Source organism: Heterocephalus glaber, unplaced genomic scaffold (genome assembly GCF_053883595.1).
Source record: "Heterocephalus glaber isolate CG9 unplaced genomic scaffold, H.glaber_assembly_v1.0 deba00000546, whole genome shotgun sequence".
In the NCBI taxonomy this organism is placed as follows: domain Eukaryota; kingdom Metazoa; phylum Chordata; class Mammalia; order Rodentia; family Bathyergidae; genus Heterocephalus; species Heterocephalus glaber.
The window spans coordinates 31,613,283-31,629,912 of record NW_028258147.1 but is presented as its reverse complement, the minus strand read 5'-3'; the positions used below and the strand labels follow the sequence as shown (position 1 = coordinate 31,629,912).

The 16,630-nt window shown below is 34.1% G+C and overlaps 1 protein-coding gene across 3 annotated transcripts in view; it reads left to right on the top strand.

Annotated features, from left to right (window-relative positions):
• Positions 1-16,630, top strand: part of Casd1 (CAS1 domain sialic acid O acetyltransferase 1) — a 45,072-nt gene that overhangs the window by 4,491 nt on the left and 23,951 nt on the right. For 2 of the 3 annotated variants that reach the window (XM_087204714.1, XM_004862694.3), the window contains exons 2-7: positions 2,370-2,466; positions 2,964-3,084; positions 10,804-10,848; positions 11,820-11,882; positions 14,964-15,008; positions 15,428-15,551. In XM_087204714.1, coding sequence (XP_087060840.1) covers positions 2,370-2,466; positions 2,964-3,084; positions 10,804-10,848; positions 11,820-11,882; positions 14,964-15,008; positions 15,428-15,551 — 495 coding nt within the window. The remainder of the gene's footprint in view (positions 1-2,369; positions 2,467-2,963; positions 3,085-10,803; positions 10,849-11,819; positions 11,883-14,963; positions 15,009-15,427; positions 15,552-16,630) is intronic. The other variant, XM_021242843.2, reaches the window with a different exon arrangement.

Genomic DNA, 16,630 nt, shown 5'->3' with positions numbered 1-16,630 from the left:
GGTCCAGAGGTATTCCAGGCCAAGAGAACATCTAAGTTGTGATTTGTTTAGGAAATCAGATGTTTTCTTTAGTTGTTACATTTCAGGTTTCAATTTGGTTTTTGTTTGCTTGCCTACTTACTTTGTTTACTATTAAATGTTTTTCTTTTATGGAAAAATGTGCATAAATATTTGCAAGTATAGATTGACAAAGGAAAATTTTTATACTTAAGATAACAAAATAAAGAGGAAGATGGCTATTCCTCGAGTTGAAGTACATATCTCTTTAGTTGCTTAAAAAAAAATTGTATTCCTAGCTTGATTTATCTGAGCACTTTGTAATTTTCATATCATGTTGAATGTTTTAAGTAACTATCGGGGGCCAGGGATTTAGCTCAGTGGCACCACGTCTGCCTGGCAAGCGCAAGGGCCTGAGTTTGATCCCCGGTACCGAAAAATAAATGAATGAATGAATAAATAAATAAATAAATAAAGTAGCTATCAGAATTGTCTTAGACAATAGAAAATAATGACTGAGGGTTTTTGCTTTGTCTTTGGCATATTTAAGAAGGGTATTTTCCAGCAGATATTTACATATATACATAATAAAGCTGTGGTATCTTATTGTATACTTTAATATCTAGATCTACATTTAATAGTTTGATCTCAAATATTGCCTTCCCAAGAAAAAGAACTTGTTTTAGAGCAGTGGTGATGAACCTGTGGCACTCATGCCAAGGTGGGCACACACAGCCCTCTTTGAAGTTGCCCCAGCATCACCCCAGCACCTGAGCATTGGATAACAACAAGCCAAGTGCAACCTTTTTACCATTTAGAGATGTTATAAATATGAAGTTTTCATCCTGATTTTAAACCTTTACTGGATTTTAAATAAGATTTTACTATATGATCATTGTAAAAGAATGCTTCAGGAATGTTGTTTTTAGGAAAATAACTGAATTATGTATTCCTATAGCCCTTTTATTTATTCATCCTTGATTATTTATGTAGTTTTTTTTGTTGTTTTTTTGTTTTTTATTTTTTTGTACCGGAGATCGAACTCAGGACCTTGTGCTTGCGAGGCAGGCGGTGGAAACACTGAGCTAAATCCCTGGCCCTAGAATTAGTTTTAATACTTGGAAGAATTAAGAACTAGTTATTTATACTTAAAGGCAGCTTATTAAAAATATTTGAAGTTAAAAAAAAAAGAACTTGCTCAGGCTACATATATAAGTATAATGGCCCAGGGATTTAGCTCAGTAGTGCTGCTGCCTGGCTCGCAAGCACAAAGTCCCGAGTTCAATCCCCAGTACCAATCTTACATATATAATTATAACAATTTAATCGTTGATACATTCTTTCCTCACTTTTCCACCAGTGAGACAGTGTAGTGTTTTCACTTTTTGGTCCTATCTTGTTTGAAACCGACAACACTAAAGCAACAAGTACATTTTGTACTTCTGCATACCTGTTTTACATTTGTATCAGCTTGTGTTTGTATTTTGGCCAGATAAATGAAGAACTCGATTGAAAAAAGAGATGTGTTTTTGTACTTTAATTATCTTTGAATCCTTCCCATTTCTACCTTGAATAATTCAATACTGTTTTTGTTCTGCAATATTCCTCTTAGCAGACTCCTTAGCCTGACATGAAGTAATTGTAAAATTTAGCTTGCTATTAACTGTTGATAAAGTACTAGAGATTAAATTAAATTTATATTTCATTATAATCCCCCAGTTAAGATGATCTAAATATCTCATTTCCCCTCATCCATTTGATATAGCTCAGCTTCTTTAATGCCTCCATATCACCCTTTCACCCTTGAGTCATGTATACTTGGCCAATGTGCCAGCAAAGTGGCCAGGGATATATAGTGGCTCTGCCTCAATTTACACGAGACAGAGGAGTTGCTTAGCTATGGACCTTTGTGTCTAAACCCAGGTCTCTAGATACGCTAATGCATATGTATTATAATAGTTGGATAGAAAGTTATTTCCAAAGTCTTCTCTTTTATCCCTTAAACCTGAATTTCTTAATCAGAAGTAAGAGTGATGAACATATAAGGCTAGTTTGAGGTTGAGATGATGTCCCTGGAAAGAGCCTGCACTGTAGTGTAAGGAACTGCCAAAACACTGGACATAGTATTTAGGAGTTTGGAATCTCTTACAGCGTAAAGTGTAAACTGTAACTGGCTCTTATCTTCTTGAATATTAATGTATGGATATTTATCACACTCTCATGAATGGTTTAGCTATACCTGGAAGGTGTAGGAAAGCATAGAAAACTGTGTACTCTCTGATCTCAGGGAGCTTAAATGGGATCAAGATAACTGACATGAAAAAATAGCTATTTTTATAATACAACATTGTGATATCTTAATATTATTATAGGCAATGATTCATGTGAATACCTTCTCTCAAGTGGCAGATTTCTTGGAGAAAAAGTTTGGCAACCTCACAGTTGCATGATGCATAAATACAAAATCAGGTAAGAGTTCTTCATTTTGTTTGTTTTGTTTCTCTGGTGGAGAGATGGCAGTAAAGCAGGGTACAGTACTTTTCTTGTGTATGTCAGGTAGAGGCTGCCTGAGTAAGGATTGGGGCTGATTCCAAATGAAGATTACCAACTACAGCTTTTGAGAAAGAGCTTTGGCCTCGCTGCTTTATGTCAGGGGAGAGGTGACCAAGCTTAGGGTAACCACAGAGCAGAGGACTATTGCTTTGCAACTTAGATACCTACAGTATGGAGTTCTGGGATAATGGATATAAAACAGTTACGACAGTAAGGGCACTTCTTAAATGCTTACTGAATGTGACTGTTACTAGTGAGAATTAGTTGATAATAAGTACATGGACTGGTTAGTTACACAGACCTGAACACCTATGTCTAATGGGATGTATAGCAATCCCTCCCCACCATATGCTTTGAAATGCTAATATCTTGATATCACTTATTTTAATTAATGTTTTCTGTGTTGATTTCAGTGAAGCAAAGAACTGCCTTGTAGATAAACATGTTGCCTTTATTGGAGATTCCAGAATTCGTCAATTGTTTTATTCTTTTGTAAAAATAATTAATCCCCAGTTCAAAGAAGAGGGAAATAAGGTAAGTCTTTTTTTTCCCTTTCTCTCAGGTGCTATTTTAGAAGTTAACCAACTGAATAGTTATAGAAAGAATGTGCCTCTCTAAATCAGTAGTAGGAACTATAAAAGTTTTACTTTGTTTTTTTAATTGTTTTCTCCTTCGCTTGTTTACTTTTTTTTTTAAGCAAAAACATTTATTGGTACATTTTAGATGTACATAACGATAACATTCATCATAGGGAATTTGTACCTGTACACGATATAGCTTGATTCTCTTTTTCCTATTCCCCTCTCCCTTTGACCCTTTTCCCCTCATTTACTTTGTTTCCAATTTTTCCTTCTATTCTCTTTTTTTTTTTCCTTGTCCCTTCTTTCTTTCCCCCCTACCCCCTCCCTCGTTCCCCTTCTCATTTTGGGAAAATTGAGAAGACGGATAATTTGCTGTAATGGGGAAATAAGAGAAAGAAGTGGACAGTAAGGTATTGGCAAACTATTTATTAATTTAAACGTTTAATTTTCCAGAATAAATTTTTTTACCATGGAAAACTTTTTAAAATTCCTTAAAAAGAAGAAAAAGAGAGAATATCCCTTTTCTTTTAATATCTTGCCATATTTCTTTTTAGACTCTTCTTATTTCAGATAATCTTTTAGCATGTATAATTTTGTCTTGCTTTTTTCCTCAGCACTTATCGTAATTCTCCATGTTATTATATAATCAACTCAAGTATCTTATTAATGGCAATATACTTTGAGTGTATAACCTTCATTGTTTTTAGTTTTTTTAATATAAAAGGATATTTCCGTCTATATCCTTGTGTGAAAATTTTGTTTTTTAAATTATTTTCTTAAGATGGAATTTGTACAATGCAAATATTAATGAATATAAACATTTAAAAATTATATTGCCAAACTGTTTCAATTTATATTCTGATTAGCAATATATTTTGGCACCTAATTTTTTGCAGACTTTCTGGCACTGGGTGATCATGCTATAGATTAAAGCAGCAACACTGTGAATTTCTATTTAGATGGAAAGTTTCTCATTTTAGGAATAGTTTAAGAGGGCCGGGGATTTAGCTCAATGGTTTCGCTGCCTGCTGTGCAAGTGCAAGGACCTAAGTTCAATCCCCGATACCAAAAAAGAAAAAAAGAATAGTTTAAGAAAGTTTGGGGCAGGGATTTAGCTCAGTGGTGCTGCCACCTGCTTCGCAAGCGCAAGGTCCTGAGTTCGATCCCCAGTACAAAGAAAAAAAGAAAGTTTCTCATTTTAAGAAAACTTAAGGATCATTATCTTTTATATGTTAATTAGTTATTTTTGGTGAATTATCTCATCCTATTCATAGTTTTAAGTGATCTAGCTTCTTATTACTATGTTCAAATAGCATATGACTAGAAATGAGGAATGGAAAGGAGAGAAAAGTGGAGTACAGGAAGTCTCAGTTACAAAGAGGAATAATACCTCATGAATTTATGAGACAAATCTGCCTGCACATATCAGCTTGCCATGTGGAAGGAGCAATTCACATGTTGATGATGATAGTGGCTCACTAATCCTTAGGAACTGTTTCTTGTAGGGATAATGGAAAGCCATAAAGTCAGCCTTTCATTGTATTTTCTATCTGTAAATGTATTTTCCACTAGTAATTACACACACAAATTATATAGGAGAGTTAGAACAATTTAATGACATGAAATTACCACAATTTAAAGTAAAAACTAGTAAACGTTTAAAAACTAGAGAGTTCTGATTTCAAAGAACAGACAGTATTTCTGGGCATAGAATCATATAAGTTTCTGAAAATTGGAATAATGAATTTGATAGTAGCTAAGGAAGCTATAAAGGCTTCATCTCCAAAAGCAGATACAATTTGATATACTTTTTCTGAACCCTAGTTATAATGCGTAATTTTCCAGTTTTTATTTTCTAGGGATGCCCAGTTGCCCAAAATTATCAGACAAGATAGATACATTTTAATTTATATTTATTTTTAAAAGGAAGGAAAGATAGTGTGCCCCAGTTCTAAAGAGATAGTTATCAAGAATATGTTTCATTCAAACTGCTAGTGGAGCATTTGCCAAATTATATTTTATATATTCTCTTATCTCTGAAAACCTCAAGGGCAGATATTTTCTGTTTTCTATCATCAGTTTTTAAAATACATTTCTTGTGCCTAGGATACCTAGGATAGTCTGGCATATTGTAAAAGCTTTTTATTTTTTTTCCATTAAGTTTATTGGTACATTTTAGGTATACAATACAGTTACATTCATCATTGGGATCTTGTACCGTTACTTGAGTATCGTGGTTCTTAGTTTTTCCCCTTCCCATGTCCTCCCTTCACCCCCTCTACCCTTCCCTATTTGCAAAGACTTTGTTTCCATTCTTTTTTCTTTTCTCATATTTTTTCTTTTCCCTTCTTTCCTTTCCCCTATCCCTCCCACTTCCCCTACTCCTTTAGACCTTTGCTTCCTATTACACAATATCAGTTATACTTTTTTAAAATTACCATATCAAGATATAGACATTACCACAGATTTTACAGAATCTAAAATGATATAGAAAGTGTATTAAAAAAATCTTTCTTGAAATTGACAACTTCTAAGAAGTACCTTGGAAGACAAATTAATGAAACTGACTCTGGAGGAAATATAAAATTTGAATAGCACCTATTAAAGAAAGTATAATCCTAGCTTGAAAACCTACCCATATGACAACAGCAGGCTCATAAACATTTTAACTGATAAATTATATCAAACAATTAAAGCAGGAAAAAAAAGAAACACTTCTCCCCTCATTTTAGGAAATCAGCATTGTGCTAATCCTAAAACTGGATAAAGATAATAGAAGAAAAAAGTACGAACATAGATAGAAATTTGTCTAACAAAACAAACTCTTAGAAGTCAGATCTGGCAGGATGTAGGAAGTGGGTTTATTATAGGGATGGCAGTGTTGGCTCAGCTTTTTTTTTTAATCTTGTAAGTCTTGGTATGGATATGCTTGGGATGTGCAGAAGACTGCAATGTTGATTATGCCCAATACAGACTGTGAAGAGTTAACTCCACAATTGGCTTGTTTATAGGAGTGAGTCTGGCTGAAACCTATATGCTGAGGTCAGAGTAACTCACACCCAAATTCTGTTCCCACAACTAAAACCTTCTTAACCAGAAGGACAGTGTTCTAATTAACAACAGTGTATTTTGTCTACTCTGTTCCTAATTCGAGAATGCTTTGTCTTGTCTTTTATGAGCCTTGCTTACATTAATTTCCATAAAAACTACAGGATTGTGCATCCTTGCGGGTAGTTTTGCCCTTGCACGTAGCTTGCCTTTATCTCAACTGATTACGATAGAAATCAGTAGTTTGGATGGACCAGCATGCCTTTGTCAATTGCACTGGCATTGGTTGTCCTGGCGCCCCACTTTCTGTCTCTCTTAGTTCTGTCTTTTAGTTTTTTTCCTCAGGCTTCCTTCATACACTGGGCAGAGAGTGGAGCCTAAGGCAGAGGTTTCTGATAATGTTTCAGGGGTCTGCAGTAGATGGAATAGGAGAATTGAAGATAATTCTTTGAGTCTGTTGCCTTTTTATATTGCAGTAATTTGTTTTTAAAGAGACTTTACAGGTAAATATTGTCAAATTGCACTTTGTGGAGGATTAGTTCTGTGGGAAGCTCCAATCAAATGTTTGGTGGTTTTAATTTAGGTTAGGATATTATACTTGTGAAGTTTTGCAGTATAGAAACCCCTATTGTGTTGCTTCTAGCCATAGGGCAGGCTGGATACTCTAGAGGCCCCATTTGTTTCAAGCCAATTAGATCCTAGACTTTAAAAAGTATTATTGATATGTTTCTGAACTTATGAGAAAATGGGAGATACTCCTCAAAAAAGAAATGAAATATGAGGCAAAACTGGAGGTGAGAGCAATAATAGTGGACAGGTGGTAGTTTGTATCAGCCTGGAGGCAGATGCCCATAACTATAGTTTCCTGTGTGTAGAGACCAAGCTTTGGACCAGCATACTTCTCAGAAGCAGTATTGGAAGCTAGCAGACAGTAGAATAATATCTAAACAGTTCTGAGAGAGTAATTAGCTTACTGCCATTGGAACACATCAGTTTGGAGGCTACACCCTATGATCTGCTGGCCTCCTTTGCTCTGGGCTTGTGCTGAGGAGCACACCCCAGGTGAAGCGTGTGGTGGAGTAACTGGCTCATCTCCTGGCTGGGAAGCAAATGGAGAGAGGAAGAGAGTGATGTTGCACTGTTGCTCTGAGAGCACGTTCCTGTGACCTGAAGACTTAGCCTCACCTCTTAAAATTCCTCATACTTCCCAGGAGTGCTAAGCTGGGACCAGCCTTTAACACAAGGGCCTTTGGGAGACTTTCACATCCAAGCTGTAGCAGTAAGTTTCAGCCTATAATTGTGTGCCTAGGATAAAGCTGTCTCTGTTGTTCTTGAAATAGAGGGCATTTTCAGAAATCCACACTTGATCTTAGCCAAAAGGCTGAGAAGCGATTTTCAGAAATCCAAAAGCTATTAGGTTTTACTGCCAAATAAATTTACATTAAAAGAAGTTTCTAATGGCTACATATCAGCAAGAAGGGAAATATTCAGAAAAATGGTCTGAAATATAAGAAATTATAAGTAGTATGTATATAAATCTAAACAGTTGTATAAAATAATAATGTCTTTTTGCCCTTAGTGAAGAGACAGAACTAGAGAACTGGCCAGTATGCTTATAGCACATTAAGTCAGAGGAAGATAAATGCAATTAAATGTTCTAATATCCTCTGCTCTCTAATATACTGTCTTTCTTTAGAACCTAAAGATGTATAGTAAAACTTCAAGAGTGAAGACTAAAACAATAGAATTAGGATATGCAAATTCCAAACCAGAAGAAAAAAGTTAAGCAAAAAACAACAGCAGCCAGGTGTGGTCATATCCCTGTAATTTCTGCACTCAGGAGGCTGAGGCAGGAGGATCACTGTGTGTTCACATCCAGCCAGAACTACATAGTGAGACTCTGTCTCAGAAAATAAAAGCAAAACAAAACAAAAAACCAGCAAAAAACTCATTTAGTGCCAAATATATACTTTATACAAACATTTATACTCATATACAATGTGCATCCACACAAAATCTATTCACACACAAAACTGTTTTTACATATATTACACATAGATGAACAAATTACATGTAGGAAGAATAGAAATAGAAAAATAAGATGGTAGAAACTTATTTATAATAAAAATAAATGCAAAAGCTAAGCACAGATTTTCAAATTGCTTTTAAAAAGACATAGCTAGGCCGGGTACAGTGGCTCATGCCTGTAATTCCAGCACTCTGCAGGCTGAGGCAGAAGGATTGTTGTGAGTTTGAGGCCAGCCTGGGCTACATAGTGAGACCCTGTCTCAAAAAAAAAAGATAGATAGATAGATAGATAGATAGATAGATAGATGGATGAAAATTGAGCAGTCCATTTGGTACAATTATCTATATAGAAAAGCCCAAAGAATCTATAGAAAACTTTCTAGACGTAATAGATTTTCGTAAGATAGCAGATTATAAGACGAACATGCATGCAGACATTAGTTCTAATACTTAATAAAGCTGTTAAAAGTTAATTATCTTTATGCCAACATATGGAGTTCTGAACCATTTTTAAAATGTATCATGTGAAGGTGAACATTTAGTATAGCCTGTGGAACTATTATTAGAGACACTCCTATACTAAGGGACAGATACAAGAAGGTAACTATTGACAATCTAGATTGTGGTGTATTATATCAACTGATATAGACTCTATAAAAATAATAAATATATTTGACAGTAATAAATTGAACAAAGAGTGTTTTAGATTAAATGAGACTGAAGAAACTTGACAACTAAGTGTAATATCTGATTTTAATTGGATTGTAAATTATAATAACTATAGAGATATTATTGGAAAACTGGGGAAATTTAAATATGGGCTATATATTAAATGAGATAAAATATACATGTCTAATTTCATACATGGGATTATAGTGTTCAGGAGAATGCCTATATTCTTAGGAGATAGATGTTTAACTGTTTAAGGGTGAAATGTTAGGGTATCTGCTATGCACTTTTACATAATTCAGGAAAAGAGAAAAAGTATAGAGAAAAAGAAAGACTAAGGTAATATACAAAATGTTAACAGTTGGTAAAGGGTTTTAGATGTTAATTTGACCACTTCACTGTAAGCTTGAAATTTTTCAATATTAACAGTTGGGAAGAAAGTCAACACTAAATGATACATTGTTTAAGAACACATACATGCATCAAAACTATGTAAGAAAAAAACAAGCAAAGTATAAACAAAATTCAAGATAGTGGAGTATATTTTGGATGAAGCCAGGAGTTAAGGCAGGGAGAGGACCACATAGGTAATTAGTGTGTCCTTTGTGCTCTGATTTGTATCATGGATTTGTAAGTGTTTACTTACTTTTTACTGTGCTTTATGAAGTTTGTGTATGTGAATTTTTGTATATATCAGACATTATGTTAAAATAATAAAGGAAATGAGGGTTAAACTAAACTGTGCAAAGGAGTAAAAATATAAAGTTTATGATATAGTCTACTATTTCTCAGAGGACAAATTTTAAAGAGAGGGGATGGGAAAGCAGGAACACCTCCATCATATTGTTTGACTCAGAATTTCCCACACTTACTTGATCAAGGAAACTTCAGATGACAAAACATACACCCTTAAGTAAATGGTCCCAAGATTCCTTTTAGGAAATGTTGCTTTAGGAGAACCAGCAAGAATCCAGAAAGTTAGCCTATTGATAAAAAAAGCAAATTTGATTTCATTGAGATTTAAATGTAAATATTACCTATCTGATTAAATTAAAGAAAACATTTTAACCTTAGTTTTAGAAACACAATTAGCTTCTTATTGATACTCCTGCCATACCCAGGATTTCTAACTTTGAAAGGATTTCGAGTTTTTACATGGAACACTTATGGTCTCCAAATTTTAACTTTTTCTACGAGACTATTCACCTACTGACTTCAGAGTGTAACCTACTATAACCTAGAGTTATAATATCCATTCCTGCTCAGTCAGGGCCAATACTAGTGTGCTGGTAAGCTGGATGAGATATTTCTGCCACAACAAACTATCTAAACGAAGCAGAATTAATTTCTCACTTAGTGCTACATGTTCTAGATGGGTTGGCAAGAGGCTTTGCTTCAGAGCCATTCAGGGATTCCCACAATCAGAATTTGTACCATTTTCTAGTGTACTTTGTAACATTCAGCTCTTTCAGTCTCTTGTGTTAGGTGAGCTAGAAACTAGAGAATTGCCCTGGAAAATTCAGGCTTGAAGTAACCCACATCACATCTAGCCATTTTGTGTTGTCTAGGACTAGTTGTATAACCCTACTTATGTGGAAGAAACCCAGAAAATGTAGGGAAGCAGTCTATCTCTGCCATAGGTAGTAATCCTAGGACTGAATTGGAACCATGGCGAGCTTGGTAGAAGATAATTTATATAGGTATGTTCATGTATGTGTTTGTTTGTAGTTCAAGCTTTATTTTTGATGTTGAACATCACATATAAACAATTTCTTTTCATTTTTTTCTTTTAGTTTTTTTTCTTTTCAGATTGTATGTATAGGTAATTGGGATGTGGGGAATAAAAATCAACAAAAGCAACCAAAGGGAGACTTACTTATAAAAGTTCAATCTATAGTTTCTCTATTATCTCCTTTTTTTATGGTAGCATGAAAACATTCCTTTTGAAGACAAGATTGCATCAGTCAAAGTGGTAAGTTCATGTCCTAGTAAACTAAATGTTATAATGTTGAAGTTATATTCATTTGTAAATTTATTTGTAGTTGAGCTAATGCTTTGTACATACTAAACAGACTTTAGTATACACTTAAGAGTATGTACAGATAATAAGATAGTGGAATAAATGTTTATGTAAGTTATTTTATGTAATAAAATAGGAAGTTTGATTTCCCAAATTTTTATCCAGGAAAAAAGATACCAATATGTGTTCAGGATTAATGTCTATAAAATAATATATGTAAATTTTCTGAATTCCCAATCAGTGAGAATTCAGTGAGGGTCAAGATAAAAATGTACTTGACCTAATGGAGTTTGTGGTCATTATAGTTCCCTACACTCACATACAAGAGGATAGAAAGCGTAGAAACAAAAAAGTGGGGCAGTAGGAGTGTACAGAGTAAAGAATTAGAAGTAGTTTTCCTCCTTGAAGAAGTAATGTTTTAGCCAAAGCTTCAGGGACAGGTAGGACTGGCCGACCTTAGTGGAAGAGGTAGAACATTACGGGCTGAGGGAACACTACATGCAAAGTGCTAGACACTAGGGTGCACATGGAACTTTGCAAGAGCCGAAGAGAGAGCAAGGGGAAAGTAGGAGGAGGACAGACAGAAGGTACAGGTGTGGCCACATTCTCTACTCTTCAGCAGTTTTAAGGATTTGAGGATTTTATTTTGAGAGCCGTTCAGAGTCCTTGGATTTTTAAACAGGGATGTGGCAGGATCAGATTTAAATTTTTGAAAGATTACTATGGCTAAAATGTGGAGAGTATAAAAGGGCAAAAATGGACACAAGGAGGACTATTGTGAGACTTTTGCCAAAGTGAGATTGGAGATGTCTTAGACAAAGTGTTATTTCACTTTTAAGTAAGTAATCTATAGGAGAATATTAATGTTTATTTTGAATAGTGGAATAAGAATGTTTTTTACTTTAAAAAAATCTCTCTTTTAGGATTTTCTGTGGCACCCAGAAGTTAATGGTTCTATGAAACAGTGTATCAAAATGTGGACTGAGGTCAGTATTTGAAAATACTGATCTTTCTTTGAGAAACTAAATTTAAAAAGCTCATGAGCAACCATTGTTTTGCTTTCTTTTGCTCACCTATCTCACCCTGTTATACTAATGTCCACCTGCTTCTAGACTGATTCTAGCACCTCACTAGGAAGAGTAAGTACAAGCCATTTGTCTCTGCCCTGTTATCACCATCTCAACCGTAAAGCAGATTATGCTTGTAACAGACTTTCCAGATTTAAAATTTTCTGTTACTGTTACACCTCAATTCAAACCCAGGTAATCTGTCTAGCACAATTTACATCCTCTTGAGCATTTTTCCACTTTATCCTTCTCATATTTATGTTCAGACACTTAAGGGAAATTTCTTTGATTTTGTTTTTAATCCTCTCTTTTCTTTTATTGTTGTATTTATGAGCCAGAAGATAAGAGTAGTATGTTTTAGCTTATAATGCTTGGAGATAAATTAGCTATAAGGGCAAACATGCTGTTAAACCTCAGAAAATCATTAAGTTCTCCTAAGTTCCATGTTACAATCTCTTCTGTGGTCTCCACAAAGCTTTTTGTCAGTCTTAATCAAACTTGTATTTTTCCTAAAGGTATTTGCATTTGGGATAGATAAAATAGTTTTGTTGACTTTATTTGACCCATTGTTTGCAACAGTTTTGTTGTTTTATTTTTTTGCCTCTTTTCACAGTAAATGTGTAGGTCTGCACCATATCATACAATAAATAGGTTTTTGTAGGATCACATGGGAACCTAGCCACTATTTATAATTTTGTGTCACTGAGAAAATGTGTTCAAATTTTCATAAAACAAACGTGTAGACAACAGGTAAGATAGGGATAACCTATTCAAGAAATCCTCAGCAGTTTTAATGTGTTTGGTAGTGAAGTACAAAGTGCTTTTATTTGTGTTTGGTTTTGGTTATACTTTTCATGTACTTAATTTTGGGGAGAGTTGATAAGAGATGAGGTAAACATACTAGAGGAGGAATGATATTCTAAGCCATATTTGGGGGGATTAATTTTATCCACCTATCTGTGCATCTTTTCTTTTCTACATACTCTAGAGTGTATTTTCTAAAAATAAAAATTGAGGTGATGTTAGAAGTTATTTGAGTGGAAGAAATTGTAGGTAGAGAATGAGAGACTAAAAAGGAAGAGTTTGTAGCTGATGGAATTATCAAGCGGATTCTGAGAAGTGGGGGTAAGAGGGATAGAGAGAAAAGCAAGAGAGGATGGACTTTACTGTACAGGGGAAGAGAGAATCTTATAAGTTGGATAGTCAGTACTGCCACTTTAGGAACTAAACTGAAGCAGCATGAAGGTGTAGGACTTGGCAGTCCTGAGTTCGTTAATGGGCTCTGATGAATGATGAAGTCCAAATCCAGTATGTGATAGCATGAGGCCTACATGAGTGAAAAGAAATTGGCACACTGAGGACAGGAGGCTCTCTCTGTTGGTGATGGATGTGAGGAGTGAAACTGAAAGTAAATCAGGGTTGAAGGAAACCCAGAGAGGATGGAGGTGACTTAGCATGGTTCAGGAGAGGGAAGAAAGGGGAGTAAAAAAGGAGGATATGATTGTCACTCTGAGAGTCAGAGGTGACTTGTGAGTCGCAGTTCCACAAGTGGAAAGGGAGGGAATCAAGACACAAGAGTAAGAGGATCCTCGTTGAGAGGGACAGGGACACATTTCTTTACTGTCTTGTCAGAGGAACATAGGGTAGGTGGATATATAGATGTGATTGTAAGAATGGAGACAGGAAGGCAGGAGCACGCATGTCATGTAAATTTCTTTTTCTTTGAAGTATGTGAATTAGACTTGATGCTGAAGAGGGGACAAGTGGAATCTGTGTAACTAATATTGACCACTACAGGGCTGGGGATTTAGCTCAGTGGTTATGGCTTCCTATTGTGGGAGCGCGAGGTCCCGGGTTCGATTGCCGGTACCAAAAAAAACAAAAACAAATATTGACCACTATGAAGAGTAAGAGAGGCAGCTACCTAAGCATGAAGACAAACTTTAAAAAACAGAATCTGTTTCATTGAATTCTTTAATGATGTAAAATGAACCATACTGTTCTGGAAATGGACACATCTCTGAAGGAAAATAGGTTTATTTTATTATTTTTTTCTCTTTTGATGGTATTCTACACTGAACATATATTACCTTTATAATGAGAAAATAATAATGGTCATTTTTATTTTTTATATGGGTCAGATTTTTCTTGGGCACATTATTATAATATTTGTTTTTTGATATTTTTGATGTGATATGAAGTGCCTTGAATTCAAAAGTTAGGAAAGTGAAGTTCTGACTATATCTGCCAGGCCTCATCAGTATCCTGTTAATTATTCCAAGTCTGTATCATTGTATTGTAAAATGTATTCAATATCTTTCTGTGTACTTTACAGTCTAGTAACAATTTTTATTAAAATGAGGTAATTTAAGAGAAATGCTTAGTAAACTACTAAGTACTATGTGATTGTTATGCCGTATACGCACATGTATGTTTTATACTAGTAAGATAACTAGAAATAATGTAACTTGTAGCTGCTGAGTATTTCTCCTTTTTTTTTTTTCCCTGCATGCAGTCTTTAGTAATTATCAGTTTATTTTGTTAAATACATGTTAGATTTAGCTTTCCCAAAAGAGTATGTTTCCATAGGGCATTGACTTTGTGATTTATTTAACACTTGCATCTGCTGTACCCTGTGGGCTTCCATGATTACCTCTTAATTGACTGACATAATACACTAGAACTTTAAGCAATTTACTTAGCATTCAGAATAATGTTAGGTCATGTTAGATTTCAGTAGTGCTTTTTTGTGTTTTGTAATGACACCAAAGAATTAAACATACAAGTCCTGTATCATACTGTATAATCATGCAGCCATGTAAGAGTTTAAGCATTGGATGTCTATGTTGTAATGACAAGAGTCCCGTAATGAATTCTGGGAATTTAAAATGATTTAGATGAAAGAACTTGCATTTTAAGGGGGAAAAAAGTAAATTACGTTACTTGTATTCAGTCGCTGAACTGAATATAGCATGATTATAAAGGTTTTTCTTCCTTTAGGATTCTGCCACAAAGCCCCATGTGATTGTAGCAGGAGCTGCCACAGTAAGTTCTTATTTGTTATCCTATACTGTGATTTCTGTTTCACGCTAAAGGACGTGAAAAGAAAAAGTTAATTTTTGTTAAATAGAATTCTTGATTGTATTTATATATAATTCCTGTGTCTGTTATAATTAGACTGATGAATTACAACAGATCTGAGTGAACTTAGTAAACTTTGTTTTAAATTTCACTTTATATCTAGTTTTATAGTATTCTTCTTGATTGCTAACCTTGGAAGTCTAAGTTGATTGTAGCTTTTTGCAGTTGCTTTTATATAGTTCATGAAATAATTTGATGAAATTTTATTCTAATATTAATTAAAACAGGAATTATCTTAAAATAACCTTTATTACAATAGATAAATTATATATTTTAATTTTTCTGTAATAAACACTGAATTAATGCTTACTTTCTACTCTTAGTGGTCCATCAAGATTCACAATGGTAGCAATGAAGCACTTTCTCAGTATAAAATGAATATTACTTCCATAGCACCACTTCTAGAAAAATTGGCAAAGACTAGTGATGTTTATTGGGTCTTACAAGGTAAGGAATGAATAATGAAAAAATGTCATTTTGTATATATTTGAAGGCATGAGTTTTATTCTTTTCAAGAAGCAAAATTACTGCTTTATGAGTATAACTTTTGGAATAAGGTTTGCAAGATTAAATGAGTTATTTGTGTCCTCCTTTTTTATTTTAAGGAACAGGAAAATATAAATAAATAAGATCTTCCAAGGAACCTCAGCAAGCAGAATGGCACAAAAATGTTACAAAGAGATACATCTGATTTTTAAAAAATTTTTTAAAATATTGTATATAGAGAGAAATAATAAGCCTATTTGATGATATTAGAATCATTCTGGAAATATACTTTCAAATTGACAGAATATATTTAAATTCACACCACCTAGTTTTTGATTGGTAATGAAAATTTTTTAACAGAATATAAGCATTAGGTCAGTTCATTTCAGGAATTTACTGAATGCTATTATTTAATGCCTAACACAATATGAAATGCCTCGGATATTTTAGCAATTCTGGTTGTGAGAAACTCTTATGATTATTTCCAATTGAATGTCAAGGTGAAAAGAATAAGAAAATGAGATCATAATCTGTTCCAAAATCCCTGTTTTATTTATAGATTCATTTTAACCCTTTTCTTACTAAAATGAGAAAAAAATTAAATTATTTCTAATATGTAATAAAAGAATAGACGTTAGTCCTTACTGTCTTCAAATTGTGTGAATGAAGTTTATAAAATTAAGCATTGATAGAAAAAATGATTAACTGCTATTCTTCATAAAGCAATCTTTCATAATTCAGTTTTAATTTCTTGTTACTGGTATTAAAAATCTTAAACTCTTAAGACTTGCTGTAAAAGTGTTTCCCCAGAACTATATACATAGAGAAGGGATACAAGTTCTTTAAATTTGAGGGAGATAGATTAACTCAAAAATTGAATATAAGAAATCTATTATAAACCTTGGCCATACTTACATAAAAATTAATTTTGGGATGCATGGTATTATCTGAACTTCAGGAACAAAATATGAGGGCTGGGGGTTTAGCTCAGTGGTTCTGCTGCCTGCCTCAAGCTCAAGGTCCCGAGTTTGATCCCTGGT